General features: G+C 49.8%; 5 protein-coding genes across 5 annotated transcripts; 2 read left to right on the top strand and 3 right to left on the bottom strand.

Moving 5' to 3' along the window:
• Positions 1-549: 549 nt before the first annotated feature.
• On the top strand, positions 550-1,460 carry FSUBG_10139 (proteasome component PUP1; the record flags this gene model as incomplete). The annotated part of the gene is made up of 2 exons (XM_036674687.1): positions 550-675; positions 774-1,460. The coding sequence occupies 2 exons, from the start codon at positions 550-552 to the stop codon at positions 1,458-1,460; spliced, it is 813 nt and encodes a 270-aa protein (XP_036534358.1).
• Positions 1,461-1,822: 362 nt separating this feature from the next.
• FSUBG_10138 (DSF2 Suppressor of mptFive pufFive mutation) lies at positions 1,823-4,375 on the bottom strand (the record flags this gene model as incomplete). The annotated part of the gene is made up of 4 exons (XM_036674686.1): positions 1,823-1,880; positions 2,057-2,161; positions 2,226-2,364; positions 2,416-4,375. The coding sequence occupies 4 exons, from the start codon at positions 4,373-4,375 to the stop codon at positions 1,823-1,825; spliced, it is 2,262 nt and encodes a 753-aa protein (XP_036534357.1).
• Positions 4,376-8,792: 4,417 nt separating this feature from the next.
• Positions 8,793-10,240, bottom strand: FSUBG_10137 (copii-coated vesicle membrane; the record flags this gene model as incomplete). The annotated part of the gene is made up of 3 exons (XM_036674685.1): positions 8,793-8,966; positions 9,022-9,974; positions 10,048-10,240. 3 exons carry the CDS (start codon positions 10,238-10,240, stop codon positions 8,793-8,795), a joined length of 1,320 nt encoding a protein of 439 aa, XP_036534356.1.
• Positions 10,241-10,956: 716 nt separating this feature from the next.
• Positions 10,957-11,955, top strand: FSUBG_10136 (cleavage stimulation factor 64K chain; the record flags this gene model as incomplete). Its single annotated transcript, XM_036674684.1, has 3 exons — positions 10,957-11,008; positions 11,073-11,198; positions 11,252-11,955. 3 exons carry the CDS (start codon positions 10,957-10,959, stop codon positions 11,953-11,955), a joined length of 882 nt encoding a protein of 293 aa, XP_036534355.1.
• A 1,174-nt stretch (positions 11,956-13,129) lies between these two features.
• On the bottom strand, positions 13,130-15,739 carry FSUBG_10135 (metal ion transporter; the record flags this gene model as incomplete). Its single annotated transcript, XM_036674683.1, has 3 exons — positions 13,130-13,406; positions 13,455-15,383; positions 15,441-15,739. The coding sequence occupies 3 exons, from the start codon at positions 15,737-15,739 to the stop codon at positions 13,130-13,132; spliced, it is 2,505 nt and encodes an 834-aa protein (XP_036534354.1).
• Positions 15,740-16,539: the final 800 nt, after the last annotated feature.

Raw genomic sequence — 16,539 nt, 5'->3', positions numbered from 1 at the left:
GTAGGCTGGGGGACGTGCTTTGCCAGATAGTGATTGGTCAGATTGATGCACCTAGAGCCGCAGAAGACTTGGAAATTCAGTTGCTGATGATTTTAGATGATGCCTCTAGGAGCTGATGTTTTGAGTTTAGGTTAGATACGAAGCTTCATATCAAGTCGAAACTGCCCAAATAACTCATTGACCTTGATATGCTCTTGCCAGACTCTTCCTCACGTGTTAGAGTTTGAGCCACTCGTTACTAGGTACTGCTCCAGCCCAGGCGTGGTCTGCCTGCCGTGCCTTTTAGGTTCGACCAATGAGAGCGCGCCGCTGTATACTGCTGTAGGTGCTCAGTGAAGCTCGACTGCTGGAGGCAGCTTTTAGCCTCGTCATCAGCTCTGCCTTGTTAACCTCAACTCGTCTCGCAATTGTCAACGACCGGCAACATCCCCATCGCAAAAGATACCCTGAGCGATCTTACCATTTCTCACGATACCGGATCATCCTACGGATACTCGGGCAAATCACCTATCTTGATATTTTCATTTGGGGAATCATAGCTCGCTCAAAATGCCAGGCTTCGACTTCTCAAACTACAACCGCAATGCGGCTCTCCACGCCCGAGGAGTGCCTCTTCCCAAGGCCACCAGCACTGGAACGACTATTGTTGGATGCATATTTGATGGTGGTGTTGTGGTAAGTGATACCTTGCTGTCTCAAGCGCCGGTCTTCGGTCATTGAGTGAAGCTACCGCCATCCCACCAAGAGCTCAGCATTAACAACCTCTCCATTAGATTGCTGCCGATACTCGAGCCACATCCGGTCCCATTGTCGCCGACAAAAACTGCGAGAAGCTTCACTACATCTCTCCTCAGATCTGGTGCGCTGGCGCCGGTACCGCCGCTGACACAGAGTTCACCACCGCCCTCATCTCTTCTCAACTCGAGCTGCACTCCCTATCCACAGGTCGCAAGCCCCGCGTCGTCACCTGCATGACCCTCCTGAAGCAGCACCTCTTCCGCTACCAGGGCCACATCGGTGCCTACCTGGTCGTTGCTGGTGTCGACCCTACTGGCACCCACCTCTTCACTGTCCACGCTCACGGCAGCACAGATAAGCTTCCTTATGTTACCATGGGCAGTGGTAGCTTGGCAGCTATGAGTGTTTTTGAGACGCAGTGGAAGCCCGACCTTAACCAGGAGGAAGCCGTGAAGCTAGCGAGCGACGCCATTCTTGCTGGTGTCTGGAACGATCTGGGCTCGGGTTCCAACGTGGACGTGGCTATCATTACCAAGGACAAGACAACACTCAAGAGAAACTACATCAAGCCCAACGAGAAGGAGCCCAAACTTCAGAGTTACCGTTTCCCCAAGGGTACGACGGCGGTGCTGAACGAAAAGATCATCAAGAGGGATGAGATCAAGCGGTACATTAGCGTGGAAGACGTACCCGTGGAGGAGAAGATGGACGTCGACAGCTAAATAGAGATCCTATCGGAACTTTAGATGAAGTAGACCACGGCATGTAACAACACGCAATCCAGTACACTACACACTGGGTCACTGAACAGGCTTTTATCTGTGGCAGGCGGAGTTGTGACTGATGATGCCAGTACAGCTCAATGCAATATTTCGAATGCAATTAATTTACAAAAAACAAAAGGCAAGTTTTTGTCGAACTTGAGTGCCTCTGCTTTTCGCTAGTTCTTGATTATGAGATGCAGTGTCCAAGAACCCGTTGAATAGAATAGACAACCACCTTACTATAATTCAAGTAGCGCTGTCTTTGCTGTGCCTGGAATAGGCATAATAATTCATACCACCCTGTCATCGGGGTATGTTCACTAAAAGTCCTCATCTAGAATCTGACGCTGAACACGGAACTGAATCCAGTTCCTTAACCTGGATATGTTCCAGCCCTGAGCAGACGTTACAGGGAGCACAAGAATATTCCTCCTAATCCCCATGAAACCCCCCAATGCAATGGAAAACCAGTAAAAACTCCGATTAAAATGGGTATGTCGAAGATGTCATCATTATCATAGTAGGCGTGTCACTGAAGCGGCTCGTGAGCTCACTTCAGTCCAAACATGGTTCTGGTTCGAGATTTGCTGCGGGCCTTCTTTTTGTCTTTCTTGGACGCGGTTGACTCGCCGTCGTCATCATATTTGGCCTTGTGAATCCTGTTTAACGTTAGTGAGCATGAGGGTATATTGCAGATTATATGCTCTGGACGTCGAGACTTACCAGCTATTTCCAACCATGCTCATACCCTTAGTTTCAGCCATGCGATAGAATTTGGCGCTCTTCTTCAGATTCTTCTTACATCCGATACCCTGTGCATAGCAAAAGCCAGCTTCAGCCAGCGCATCGACATCACCCCAGTCTAAGGTCATGGTTAGCAATTGGCTGTTAATGGTTCATCTGGGAAACCTACTACCGGCGATCTCGAAGCAGCGGAGAGCCAGTGACTTGTCCTGCTCAATACCCCAGCCATTCATGTGACTCACTCCCAATTCGTAAATGCTCAGAGCAAATTGGGCTTTTCGAGTTCTTCGTTCCACGACGTCGACATGCTTGCCCTCCTTTGCATGACTCTCGTCATCCGCGATCTCGACACTAGCGCATTCCGCGGCCTTTCTAAGCCATTCCACTCCCTCTTTCTGATTTGCACGCATACCCCATCCATGACGGCAGGCAAGCGCATAGAGAAGCATAGCGGTCGGGTCGCCTAGACGTGCTGCATATCTAAGGTGGTATGTGGATTCTTTCAGATCCCCACTCTCATGGCATGCGATACCCTTCGCCAAGTGCTCTTCTGCACTCATTTCTGATGCTGTAGGTGCTGTTGAGCGAGCAGTTGGGGGTGGTTTGATCGTGCTTGCTGTATCACTGGTGGCTATCGACACGGGCGTTCGACCTCGGCCTCTAGGCGCGTCCTCTGATGCACGCGGCTCTTCGACAGATGGTCTGCTTGCAGTTGGGGATAGCTGGGGCATCGGTGGCGGTGTCGTCTCCGATTGAACCTTTCTCAGCTCGATTGATGCCTTCGGCATTGACCTACCCGACGCCATGGAATCGTCTGGAACGGTGTTGGCGGAGGAGCTTGTAGGTCGAGTGGGAGGTGAGGGCGGAGGAGCATTCTCAAAACGGTGGACGTCGCTTGGGGGCACCATGGGTTGTTCCCAATGGAAGGAAGCGTGTGGATTGCTTTCATCTGGTTCCGCACGTTGAATGGCCTTGCCTCTCGGGAGTGAGAACTTGGAATAGATGTAGGATGGTGCACCCTTATCACGGTCTTCGGCCTGTTGCTCAAGGAATGCCTCACTGTGCATGCTCACTGGTGTATGAACCGACTCATCAGCCAAAATGAACGAAGGCTGGCTATCAGAGGAAGCTTGTCTCAAGGGTTGCTCCATACCAGGTGTGCCAGACCTGCTCATAGGTCTTGAAAAGTTGAAGGACGGTCGAGGAAGCGCAGAGGAATCAGAGCCAATGGAAGGAGATCGTCGATAAGAGCCCACCGCAGGGGAGGTCATTGCACTCGCAGAAGATAGCTTCCGTGGAGGCAGTGAGTGAAACGAAGCCGCCATGCCACTAGAGCCATCCTCGTCAGTAGGCAATGCCGGAGATGAGACATTGCTGGGTGTACGTCGTCTCTGATGAAATGAGGTCAGAGGTGGTGCCAGTCCGAGTTCATCATATGAATGCTTGGGCTTTTCTGGTGAACCGGTAACTGATTCGCTGATCGAGCCGCTTGGTCGTCGGGCAGAAAGTAGCGAGGCAGCGTCGTCTTTCCGAGACGGAGATGATTCAACTCGCTTGTCAAACTGTGACTGCGTATCACTATGTAACGGTGAGGGCGATCGTTCCCTCCTAGCGCCGAAAAATAAGCCTGTCTCATCAATATAATCCAACACCCGTCCTCGAGACGGCGCTCGTGGAGGCACTGCGGGTACCTCTTCATCGGGAGTAGGCGGTATTCGGCTCATTCGTGGATGCATAGACACGGGGCGCTCAGCGTCGTCGCTAAAGGCATCCTCCACCTCTGTCCTTACTGCGAGACCAGAACTAGGGCGCAGAGTGGGATGATCACCAGCTTCGGAGCCTGAATCTTGTGACAATGAGCGAAAGTACTCAGAGCGGCCCTGAACGATTAATGGGCTCTCAACAGTTAGAGGAGGAAGGCGACTCATTCGGTTGCCCTCTTTGGCGCTTTCTTGTAGTTGCCTTGCGAGTAGGCGACTTTGCATGGCAAAAGCGTCCAAGGGCGACAGCTCAGGAGGAACTTCGCCAGCAACATGGAGGCGAGGTGAGCGCAAGGGCTTAGAGACTGTAGAAAGGTTGGAGTTCGAAGAATCCGATCGCAAATCCAGTAGAGACGGACGTGACGACATGGTGGTCGCTTTAGAATAAAAGTCTAGCTATGGAGGCGTGTTTCCATGCAGACCAGGAACTTGTGAAGCCAAACACAGATGAGAAAATAAGACGACAGTCGTTTCGGTATAGTTCCAGGTCGCTCGAAATCTGCACAGCCAGGGGAGGTCGAAGGATTGCTGCGCTGAGTTTATGTGAAAGTGAACAAGTTGTCGCAAATCTCTATGAATCGAAGAAGCGATTGTCTAAGCCAGTATGTTGCGTGGGAGCATAAAGTACGATGCAAAACGGAGGCCTGCTGTCGATCTGGGTGGAAGAAAGCAAATAATGTGATGTTTAACAGACGTCAAGAATGACGGCGAGTCGAGGGCGAGAGGTAGTAGCCAAGGAGGGATCGGCGTCGGAGAGGGAACTTGCGCGGGCCGCGCTATGCGAAATGTGATACGGAGATGGTCGCTGGAACAAAGTTGAAACAAGCAAAGAGCCAGAAGACCAGATGAAGTCGTCGGTTGGAAAGAGAGGGCGCCGTGAGGTCGATGGTAATGCGACGCGCTGCGGTGGCGTATATTCAGGGTCCTGTGCTATTCGGCTTCAATGGGCGTTGTTGGTGATCCCCGTGGGGTGATGGACGACACTGAATGACGTTGATCTATGTAGGTAGGCTTGGAAATCGAAAGAGCAAAGCCACAAACAGTCTGAATGGAATCAAGAGAAGAATTGGAAAGAAGAGAAAAAGAGTGGCGAGTGCGTGTACGTGAATGACAATTCAAACAATACGTATGTAAGTAGCAGCGAACAATGGCGGCGTCACAGGGCTAAGTTGTCTTGGACAAGAGGTATGTATGTGGTATGTACAGTACCGGGTGGTGGTGGTGGTGGTGCGTAAAGTTGGGGTGGGAGGCAGTGGAGGTTTAAGGTGAAGGGGCCTGAGAGCTACTAATCTACCCGACCTAATGTCCTAATTAAAGTACGATGCCGGAAAGACATCCATTAACTCTAGTAGCCCCCCATGGATGTAAAGGAACCGGTACATGACCACCCATAGCCCGGCCCCCAAGCAACAGCACAAGGCACTAACTAATTTACGTTCCCTGTGCAGCTTTATTAGGTACCTTACATAGTAGTTATTGGTTCCAGTGCAAAGACAGTCAGGATTTGATGGAAGAAAGAAAGGGTGGAACGATAGAAGCGAGGAGGCAGCATGGATGGATCAAGGATCCATGGAACCCGTCCCTTTTCTGATGGATCCATGATCCATCCATAAGAAGGTGGAGAAAGGCAGAGGTCCAAGGGAAGCAAGAGGCGTTGGGTTGTGCGACACTCCAAAAGACATGATTACTGAATTGGGAACAAAGCACTGCAGGAAGATGTTGGGCGCTGTGCGACTATGATGTCTGGTTCGTGAAGATATGAGGGCATTGAGTTGCACAATGTGAAGCCTTGTGCAAGGCACGTCCACATGGATGGACGACCCCTTAAAACTACCTTACCTTGCCTTGCCTGCCTGCAGATACCACACCACACCCATGCCTCTTCAACACGATCCAATCTGATCTCGTGGAATGAATCTATTGTATATCTCGCTCGTAAAGCCCCTCCCTCTTGCCACTTGATAAGGAAGCCTTACATAGTATTAGCCCATCTAGCCTAACTACTAATGCTTGGGACAGTTGTCTCCTCAGCCGCAACATCGTATCAATTGTCTAGAGTCTCAAATACGAGCACTCTTGATGGCACCATGACACTGATCTGATATTCTCCCCCGCTTTATTAACGTACTGTAGGTCCTGTTCACAACTCAATTCTTCCGGAACTAAACTTGCCCAAGACGGGCAACCCCATGACCAAAAGGGGCGTTCACTATTGACTCTGAGTCCACAACTAGTCGGCAAGCCTATCTAGAATTGAGCATTGCTTCATTTTCGTTTTGACGGGAACGAACCCACCCAAGACGGAGACACAACCTCTTCGAGGTAGGTAGGCTAGGTAGGATACACCAACAAGGGATGGTCCATGTTTGTGTTGAAGAGTCCGGTAATAAATTAGACAGATGCTGCCTTACTTTACTCGGAAAGGCACCCATTAAATCTCATACTAAAGTTGCCCACACGCATCTTTAATCTCGCTGCTTTCGAGGAAACGACCAGCAACCGTCGTAACACAAACAACAATGATGATAAGGAACATTTATAGTAGCATGAACAGGGAATCTATCGTAGACACAAGGTACTGCTAGACTACATGATTGGCAGGGCACCTTATGTGTCTGGCAGATAAACTCAATGTCCCTAGCGTCTGACAAAGTCTGTTATCGAATACCTTATTAATTATTGCTTTACCTTCACCTCCCAAGACTTCAAAACAATAAGACAAAAAGCCATTGTTGGACGCAATGCAACAATGAGACACCAGCCAAGGGGCCGGCTTTCAAGACCCCACCAACTTCAAGCCGCTTCCGGGTTCTGGCGCCAACCAGGGACCAATTCTGTTGCAGCCACAACGCTAGGTCTGGGGTACTTGTTCATTTGTGCATGAGGTGTGATAGTTGAACGAGATTCATAATTCATCGTAATCTTACAGATGTTGTGGATTATGATCCCCTCCCTCTCCGTGAAAGAATATAATAGTCACAAGCCAGCAACCACAATGACATATCCTCCAATGCGTTAGCGTATCGTCAATGTCATCCCAAGTCATCCTCAGCCTCACAGACTCCGGTTAGAAACAGATCAAAGACCTTTTATTAGCGTTGTGTTTACAAGTCGAGCCCGGGCTGGGTCGACCGCGCCTCTTCAGAGCCCCCTTTGCTTTGCTTTGCATTGCGCTCCCATCAACTAAATAAACCAGGACTGCTTTACCGAATGCTCTATTTCCTCCCTATGGCCCATTTGAAATGGTCTGGGCGACGATTGTCGTCCATCTAAAATGGATCCAGATTCAAGAGACCAGAGCCGACGGTTCTTCTGATGACTCGTTAACAAGCCTCCGCCTTTTCGTACCTGAGGTGGGCACGAGTATTTCTCCGCCACGGGTGTTTTTTTTTTAGCAACCCATGCGTCGCGCTAATGAAGCAACTCGGCAAACCAGGACTGGACTGGTACCAAGGCAAATTGCACGCGTGTTCATCCAGTCTATCTCACTCTCTCATATGTATTAATTAAGCCTCAATCTCAATCAATAACAGTAGACTAGCCATCTGACGCGTATTGAGATGAGGCGTACGCAAAGATAAAATAATGTCAGCTCCACCTACTGGCTGGATCGAGATGTCACAGCCGAGTCATCTGCGTATCACGAACCTTTCTACAAACATCATCCATGCAAGGGCACTCGCAGTGACGCAGAGGGCTAACAGTGGAATCGTATCACAACTCGATTCTCATTGCTGCATGTGGCTGCCGTTTCACCACTGTCATGGCTGCTCATGTCAGTATTTATAATGACGTTGGGTTTCATAACTGTACCGACCTCCTTAACAAGAGGCTCACCAGTAAGACGATAGATATGTCGACATGAACAGGCCAAAGCAACGAAGTTGACTTGATTTGAGATTGAGTTTTTGATATCATCACCTGTGCTAAACTAGTAGGGACCCAATCAATGCATTGGTACTCTCTGCAGCCCTTTTGAACTAGTCTAGCTGGCGTTCTGAACGTTAGATCATCGTATAACGTCCACATGTAAGTGGTCAGAGCAGCCTGTATCTCATTTTTTATAATGTTGCTTCTCTGCATCATCAAGGACCAACCAGACACACTCGGGTATCAACATTCGCCTTTCTGACTGCCGCTTCTCGCTACGACGACATCATCGAATCCTAGCTGAGTCTTTGTGTCAGATAGAGCAGCAAACTATTAGCGAAGGCCATTCGCTTTGTATGCTTACGTACAGCCATCTCTTTCTCGTCACTAATCTCCGTGCCCGTCCTTCCTGTCAGGTACAAAGTTAGCAAAGATCGACTCCAAGGGTGTGTATGGTTTACACGATCCCCCGGCAGTACGGAGCATATACGGAGTTAATTCAAAAGACAAGCTCAAGAAATTCCCACACTCACCCATGTCCCATGTTTGTGAGTTTGCAGATCTTAATAAATTCTTCCTTGTATGGCCGTTGAAACTAGGGATAGAAGCGAGTTTCGTTTTTAGCCGCCTCATGAGACATCCTTACATAGGTTCATCCTACGTCAAACCATTCTTCAAATGAACCCGATCAAGATTTCGGGTATGAATCTCAAGTATATTCAATTCGCAGTCTCATGTTCTTTACAGCGCTGCTCAAATCCCAACTATTCCAGAACGCCTACCCGCCAACGCACATAGCACTGGACTTTTGCAATATCTACATGCAACTGCTCCCACCAATGGACACCTCCGTCAAAGCCCATCCGCCAAATCGAGTTGATCTCGCATTGTAGACTTGAACGGGCTAATTTCCCCTTCACTGGTCCTTGGTTCGCATCTTCTTGATACGAGCCGCACCCTCAAACAGTCCTCGATCCACAGCAGCAGCAACAGTCAGGGTTCCACCAACGATGGCGCAAAGTCCGGCCAGGAAGCCACTGAAGGTCTTGGCCTTCTCCTCACGGTTAACGACCTTCATGGGCGAGATGTCCTAGACATATGTTAGCTTCGAGATATGCCTCGAGTGTCAGGATACATGTACGTACGTAAGAAAAGAAGACGCCAGGAATACCACCACTGGTGTGCTGACGCTCTGCGTGGCCCTCAGCGGCATCGTTACCACCCGCCAGACTTCTCTTATGGCTAGTCACAGAGTACTGGTGAGTCTCAACGCTGCCATCTTCAGAGTAACCGTAGGCCCCAAGGCCAGCGTTGTCGTCCTGCAAGAGACCAGCAATCTTGATACCCTTGTTATCCCAGCCGAGAGGAAGGTAGGAGGTAGGCACGATCTTGACGAAGTACATAAAGTTGAAGTTGGGATCGTGGATCTCCTGGCGCGTGTTGTCGAGGGGGTTCTGGTGGTGGTTGGTCCAAAGTGAGCTCTTGGTGCCAACCTTCTTGACAATACTGTCGGGCAGTTGAGGTCCGAAACGGAGAGTGTGGATGTAGTGAGTGAAGTCGTGCGCCATGCCCTTGGGGACATCCCAGTAGTTCTTCAAGTCGTGGACGTGCATGTTGCCGCTGCTAAAGCTGCGGCCGGGAGCAAAGTGAAAGTTACCAATGACCTTGTTCACACGCAGACCACCCTCGATACGGCATCCCTCCTCGCGCTGGGCATCTAGCTTCTCGCTATAGTGTTCTCTTTCGCATTGCTCAACACCCTCACCACGGCCAAAGGCCCACGAGGACTGCGCATAGGCTTCGCGGACTTCGTCGCAAGTCTGGCAGCACCCAGCCTTGCGAGCATTGGCAGGAGGCTGAGCGCCGTAACAGCCACCACAGTATGAGGGATCGAGATGGTCAGCGGACTCGTCGTGTAGCGCAAGAGACTTGATATCGATAACAGCACCACCTTGATTAGCAGGCTGGAGGCGGACCTTGTTCACTCCGTGCATGACTCCGTGTTGCTGTTCGCCAGATACATCCATAACGTCAAGAGTCAAGAGCTCGCAGGGCATCTTGGGGAATGTGATATTTAAGTGAATCTCCATGCGCTCTCCTGTAAGTCACAGTATGTCAGCATTCGAGCGGAAGTTGCGCTTTATTCCTAGGAATAGCAAAGGCTTTCCTACCTCTTCCCTTGTCCACAATGAGCTCTGGGTGTATGTCAATGCGTCGGTATTCTGCCCATTCACCCCATGACAGGAACAGGACCACTAGTAGCGACACGATAGTGACGATACCACCGCTTGTCGTTCGGATTCTTGCCTCATCGACCGTCTTGGTAAAGGCATCGAGCCTTGTGAATCTCGATTTCGGAGGCATGACGACTTATTTGCCACGAAGAAAACCAGTGCAGTTGTAGTTGTAAGTCGAGGGTATCAGTAACTGAGGCGCCAATCAAAAAGGAGAGGGTTGATGGCGAGATAGAGTAACGAGTATGTAACAAAAGAATCAGGTATCAAAAAGGAGAGGCAGCAGCGACTGGAGTTTCTCGCTATTGATTGCGGATCTGCACCTGGCACTTGAGGATCCAGACAATTCAAAGAAAGAGAAACACCAAGCAAATGCGAGAACAGAATTACAGTACAAGTTGTCCAGTCATTTTCCCCAAATCCAAAAAGGCCACCTTTTTCCTACTGCGGCTGACGTCCTCTTCTAAAACGTACAGTAGCTCCGCGGGCGCTTTGCAGGGTCTAGTATCCTCTATTTGTGCACTAAGCCAGGGCGGGTTTGACTCAGGGCTCCTGGGGCCTGTAAGTTTGGAACAGAGACCCAGCTGACTCTGTGTTTTGAATGGACAGCAGATCGTCTCCACTGGAGCTCTAGGTTTGCCCATCAGCCTAACCTTTCTTCATTGGCAAGGCTGAGAAATTCAATAACTTCTCCCAGACTTTGACATTGCATTACATCTCGGGCCGTCTCTTCTTATCTTCACTTTGTGGCATATAAAAATTTGACCTGGACCAGAATTGTTTGGTTCTTTGACTTGTGTAATTCTCTTTCTTCTTCCAAATACGCTCGTATCACAGAACCTCAATATGTCGACAAGACCACCCTCTCGCGTCGTCTTTGTCGGCAATATTCCCTATGGTGAGTTCAACCACATGTGTCGTGGTTGGTAGTCGCATCGCATCGCATCTAACCCTTATTCCAGGCCTGACCGAAGAGCAAATCACCGACATTTTCAGCAGCGCAGGCAAAGTCGAGCGTTTCCGTCTTGTGTATGATCCCGAGACTGGACGACCCAAAGGATTCGGCTTCGCAGACTATCCAGATACCGGTATGGATGATAGTAGCCCTCAAGGACTTAATCTCTCTGACCCAGTCATGTAGATTCTGCATCATCCGCTGTGCGCAACCTGAACGATTTCGAGATCATGGGACGAAAGCTTCGCGTCGATTTTAGTAACGACCAAAAGAGTAGCGATGATGACAAGGACCCAGCTATATCTAACTACAACCCGCACGTCTCCAATGGCGCAGGTCCCAGCTACAATGCTCAGCCAAGCACTCTTCCTCCTCTGCCTGCTGGAAAGGAGCTTCCTCACGGTGTCTCTTGCGCCGACGCTATTTCACGAACGCTCGAAACCCTTCCTCCTCCTCAGCTCCTCGATATTCTCTCCCAGATGAAGACACTTGCCAGTAGCGAACCGCAGCGCGCCACCGAGCTCCTCCAACAAGCGCCTCAACTGGCCTACGCTGTGTTCCAGGCTCTTCTGCTCATGGGGCTCGTTTCTCCCGAAGCCATCCAGTCTGTCGTTGAGCCTGGAGCACCCCCCGCTGCGTTCCCTCCTGCGCCCATGCCTAGCTACCCGGTTGCGAGTAACACTCCTCCTGTTGCTGCTATGCCTTACCAGGCACCACCTCAACCCTATACTGCCGCTCCTGTCGCCGCTCCCGCACAAGCTGCGCAGGATCCCGATGCTTTGATGCGCGCAGTGATGGAGCTACCTCAGTCCCAAATTGACATGCTTCCTGAGGCAGAGAGGCAACAAATTTTGGCTCTCCGTGCTACGTTTGCTGGACAGCGGAGGTAGACACATATACTCTCCAGCACGTTTCAGGTGTGCGTCATCGGAAACTTCACAGGTCATTACTCATTATCGAACATGTCAACGGCGCGTCGTATCATGGCCAAGGTCGGCATTTGGTGCATAAGGCGTTAGGGCGCAGGCTCAAATATGAATTTAGTGTTAGGGAGGAAGCCATTTCTGGGCAATGACCGGGGAGCAGGGTAACATATGCATGTACTATGCGTGTAAATCTAGAAGCGCGAGAGATCAATTATAACTGCACGTGATTGGGTTCTGGGAGTATCTTTTTCATTTGTGGCTTTTGGTCTTGATGCTATGAGAACAAATGCTACTCGAGCGTAGTTCGAGTATAGGGTGGCTAGTAAGAGAGGAAAGAAAACTCCGGACTTCGATCTTAAATCACAAAAAGACTTAGGTAACTCATGATAAATCTGGGATCATCTTAAATTTGGGATAAATTTAGGGTACCTTTTGCTGAGCTTATTTTAATACCTCGTATTAAGGTCTGATATTTTCCTGCCCCTTAAGGCGTGAGTACTTTTACTTGCTGGTTATATTGGTGCAATAGGCCTAACATAAGGAGAACTTGAGAACAATATTTGGATAGAACAGACTATGAGTATGATGGGTATTATGGGTGCTAAAATATAAGTATCTGGTTGGTAAGACAGGTTTTTTATTTTTATTTTTATTTAATTTTTAATTCATTTTTTTGGCCCCTGAAAACGATACAGGCTGAATCTGAATTGCGATGATAACGAAGCAAGCACAGTACTGAATAAATGCTTCTCGTGAAACGAAGGACACTACAAATTGGTTCCGCGCCTCCAAAATGGTCGAATCTAGTGCTGCAACCAGAAATGAGTATGATAGTAGTAGTGGTTTTTGACAATTTTGCGTGTACGATTCTTTAGCCATAAACACCACCTGTATATCAGCCTCCCTAAGTCCCATCCTTTCTAACAGCCCAGAGGTATACGTTTTCGCAGAAAAGCGAGTCCCAGATAGACATCCATTTTCCAAAACAACTCTCCAAACACCAAATGACAAAGAGAACGAAGCAGCAGGGTCAAGTTGGCTGTGTGCCTTGCCATATGCCGCGGATCAGAATGTGCAAAAAAAGAACCAATGTCTACCCCTTATAAATATTCGTATTCACCAAGAGGTTGGTGTTATTTTAAACAATGTTATACACTCTCTTGGCGATCATATAGCATGCCAGGCCAAAGAACAACAGACCAGCGGTAATCCAGAAGAACCACGTAAGGTCTCCTTCGTATTCCTGGCCTGGCACCCATACGTTCATACCCCAAAGACCCGTGATGATGTTCATGGGGAGCACAATCGTACCGAGAACAGTGAGCTTGCCGAGAACATCTGCCGTCTGTTCTTGACGCTCATTCATCCGTATGTTGATCTGTGCGAGGTAGTTACCATGAGATCGAGCCAGTATCCTGTACATATTAGCAAAATGTAGCTCCAGTCGTAAAGAAAAGCCTTACTTCTCATAGTGGCCCAGGTTGGCTGTCATTGTGACGATATGGTCTTGAATGTCACCGAGATACAGACCAATTTCAGACCGTGGCGCAACCTCCCACCGCTCATTGCAACGCTTAGCAAATCCCTTTATTACATCTGCCTTGTTGCCTAGCAGCCTGTATAGACTCATAACTCGCTTTCTGCAATCTCCCACTCGCCGAAGCATATCTGTGCTTGGATCTGAGTTTGTAAGTGCATCGTCATTCTTGGAGGAGGTCTCGTTAAGTCGCTTGTCAGCGGACGAATGCAACTTTAGGATGGCATCGTCGATCTCGTCAACCTCGTCCTCAATATTCTGTATCAAGGGAGCAAACACGTCGGTAATGTCGTCGATAATAGCGTATGAGATCCAATCTGAAGAAAGAATAAGATAATCTTTCAGTTGCCGGATTCTGCGTCGGACATTGGCGGGATGAGGTGTCTTGGAGAAGTGAAAGCTGAGAACGCCTTCACGAAAGACCACCACATACATATCAACTGGCTCAAGAAAGTTATCGCTGTTGTTGTCTTGGTCGAAGGACCGATAGTTAACGAAGTAATAATGTCGGAAGAGCTCGACCTTCTCGCGAGCCTCCTGGAGCATAATATCCTCTGCAGTAAGTGGGTGAATACCAAAAGCTTTAGATATGACCTTCATCTCAGGCTCCGTTGGGCAGAGGACATCAAGCCACCAGACTGGTCTTTCTCCGTACCTGACAGCCCTTTCCTTTGGTTCGCCTGCAGTGTTCTGAGAAACATGAACACTTTCATCGGCAGACTTTCGTCCAGTAGGTGTAGCACGTCCAGATTCGCTTCTTGAAGCAGCATGGGCGAGAGGATCCTTGAGCGGCGACGTAGTCCCTTCCCGCAAGTCGTGGTGATCATGGACTGTCGACAGTGATGGCTGGCGTGTGTGAACTTTGGAGTTACCCTCTGCAGGGTTGCTATGATGGCGCAAGCCTGTTGTAAGAGGTGTAGGTTCCATATCGTCTTCGTCTGATTCGTCGTCGGATAGAACCCGAGGATCTGGAACAAAAAGTTCCCGGAAGCCACCACCAGGCTGAACCAGCTCAGAGATAGTCTGACTGTGAATTGTGCTCTGGAACTCCTCGTTGAAATACGTGAATCGATATGGAGACTCCTCGTCCGTCTGGTACCATCCCTTACGCACAGGGCGCAAGCGGCCGTTGATGAGCTGCGGTTCTGTGATTCTCTTGACACGGCGCTCCTCTGTTCGGTCCTCCTTTTCCATGTGGCTCCATTCCTCCAGCACAGATAAGTCAGGCCATTGACCACGGCGACGGCGCGTGCGATACTGTCGGTGCTCATGAGCCTGCGATTGTGTATCGTCATCTCCGAGCTCTGACATCCCAGGACCAGGAAAGCAAACGTCCTGCTCAGCTCCGGTTGCCATTCGCCGGCCCATATCAGGGCGATTGCCACCAATGCCCTCCATGTCGGAGAGGATGTCGATGTCACCCATCATGCGATGCGGAGAGTCGTCGCGACTTGCCCCGAGCCCATCCCGAATCATAACATCCCCCAAGCTTAGTTCTATACGGTCCGCGGTACCAAAAGTGGGCGAGCCTGGCATGGATGGAGGGGCGTTGACATCGTAGTTATCTCTTGCGCCAGACGAAGTTCCTAGGCGTGTCGTCGAAGACTTGATAGACGCGCGACGACTTTTCGTTTGGTTTGATCTTGCGTCACTTGCGCCGTAACCCGAAGTCACTGATTCGCCGAGAAGTGGTGCGTTTTCGTCCCACGGTGTGTGATCAGGATGCTCTTCCTCAGCAGAGACAGCTGGTATCGATCGTAGACGGTTGTTAGCTGAACCCGAGTAAGGTGATACTGGTATGCCGCTGGCAGCTGGCGTCGTTGATGCTCGACGGGGACGCAATGGTTGATGGTCCCTGGACGTTTTTGTTAGGAAATTGCCCCCAATAGTCGTCCCGGCCTGTCTAGCTTACCGATGATCCAGCAATGCCTCACTATCTATACTGGTATTGCTCAAGTTCGCTCTCGGAAGATTGAAGAACCCTTCTCCCGTTGCTTCGCGATCCTCATCGTGATCGTCATCATCATCCAATGCCGCAAAACTCTTTCTGCGCGTTCGCTTCTTCCTGCCGCCGCGATGGCCCTTCCTCTTCCTAGCCTTGGATGCGTTGGAGTTATTTGACGACTCAGGAGCCTGAAGTTGATTGGAGGTCGAAGCAGGAGGAGTCGCTTTGCTAGTGCTTCCCAGGTCGGCAAAACGATTGCTAGACATCGCGAATACCTTCAATGGGTGAACGAGCGTTTTTGAGACGTAGGGGAAGAAAGAAGGCCGAGGAGGAGAGGAAGACCACCAACGCCCAAGGTGCAGTGGGATTTCTCGCTTGGAGCTGCAAATCAAGAGGTACAGAGTAATGATGTCAGCTATCAATTGTTGACAGGGGTGTAGTTTCCACTAACAGACAACCTTGAGATAGTGGAGGTCAGGAGCAGGCCAAGAATCGCCTTATTTTTTAGAGTTAAGATATGATTCGGGTTTTTCTACAAAGACTTCTCATCGCTTACACTTTGTTCTGTATAATATTGGTCGTGGTAAACGGCCGACGGCCACAGTTGCTGCCCACGTGATGCATTCACAGTAACAGGCTGACCAGTAACCTGTGGCGATGTACTTGCTGTAAATAGCAACGGATCCCCACGTCTGGATGATTCGCTTCTGGTCTTCAGTGATACTGTAGATATGGAGGTTACATAAGGTAGTACCTGTACGGTAGACAATTCAGTGGTCGGTAAGTACTTACCTAGGTACCCATTGAACTAGGTAGGTAAGGTAGGTACTTGATGCGCCGACTTGTTCTGTGGTCAGTAAGGTATTGGTCTGAGCCAGACTACCTTAGTACTTACCTAGGTACCTGGCTGCCTGGGTAGTCTAAGGTACCACGAAACCCAGGAGGCCAGCGGCCCGGCTTGGTTAGTCGGCACCGGCGCTCTTGCTCAGGGTTTGATCACCCTCGTTCAGCGAGCATCACCCTAAATCACCTTCTACGCCAGTGCCGAGGAGGGAGCATATTGGAT

Source organism: Fusarium subglutinans (genome assembly GCF_013396075.1).
Source record: "Fusarium subglutinans strain NRRL 66333 chromosome Unknown NRRL66333_c0000170, whole genome shotgun sequence".
NCBI lineage: Eukaryota > Fungi > Ascomycota > Sordariomycetes > Hypocreales > Nectriaceae > Fusarium > Fusarium subglutinans.
The sequence above is the reverse complement of the archived record's forward strand: the minus strand, read 5'-3'. Positions and strand labels throughout refer to the sequence as shown.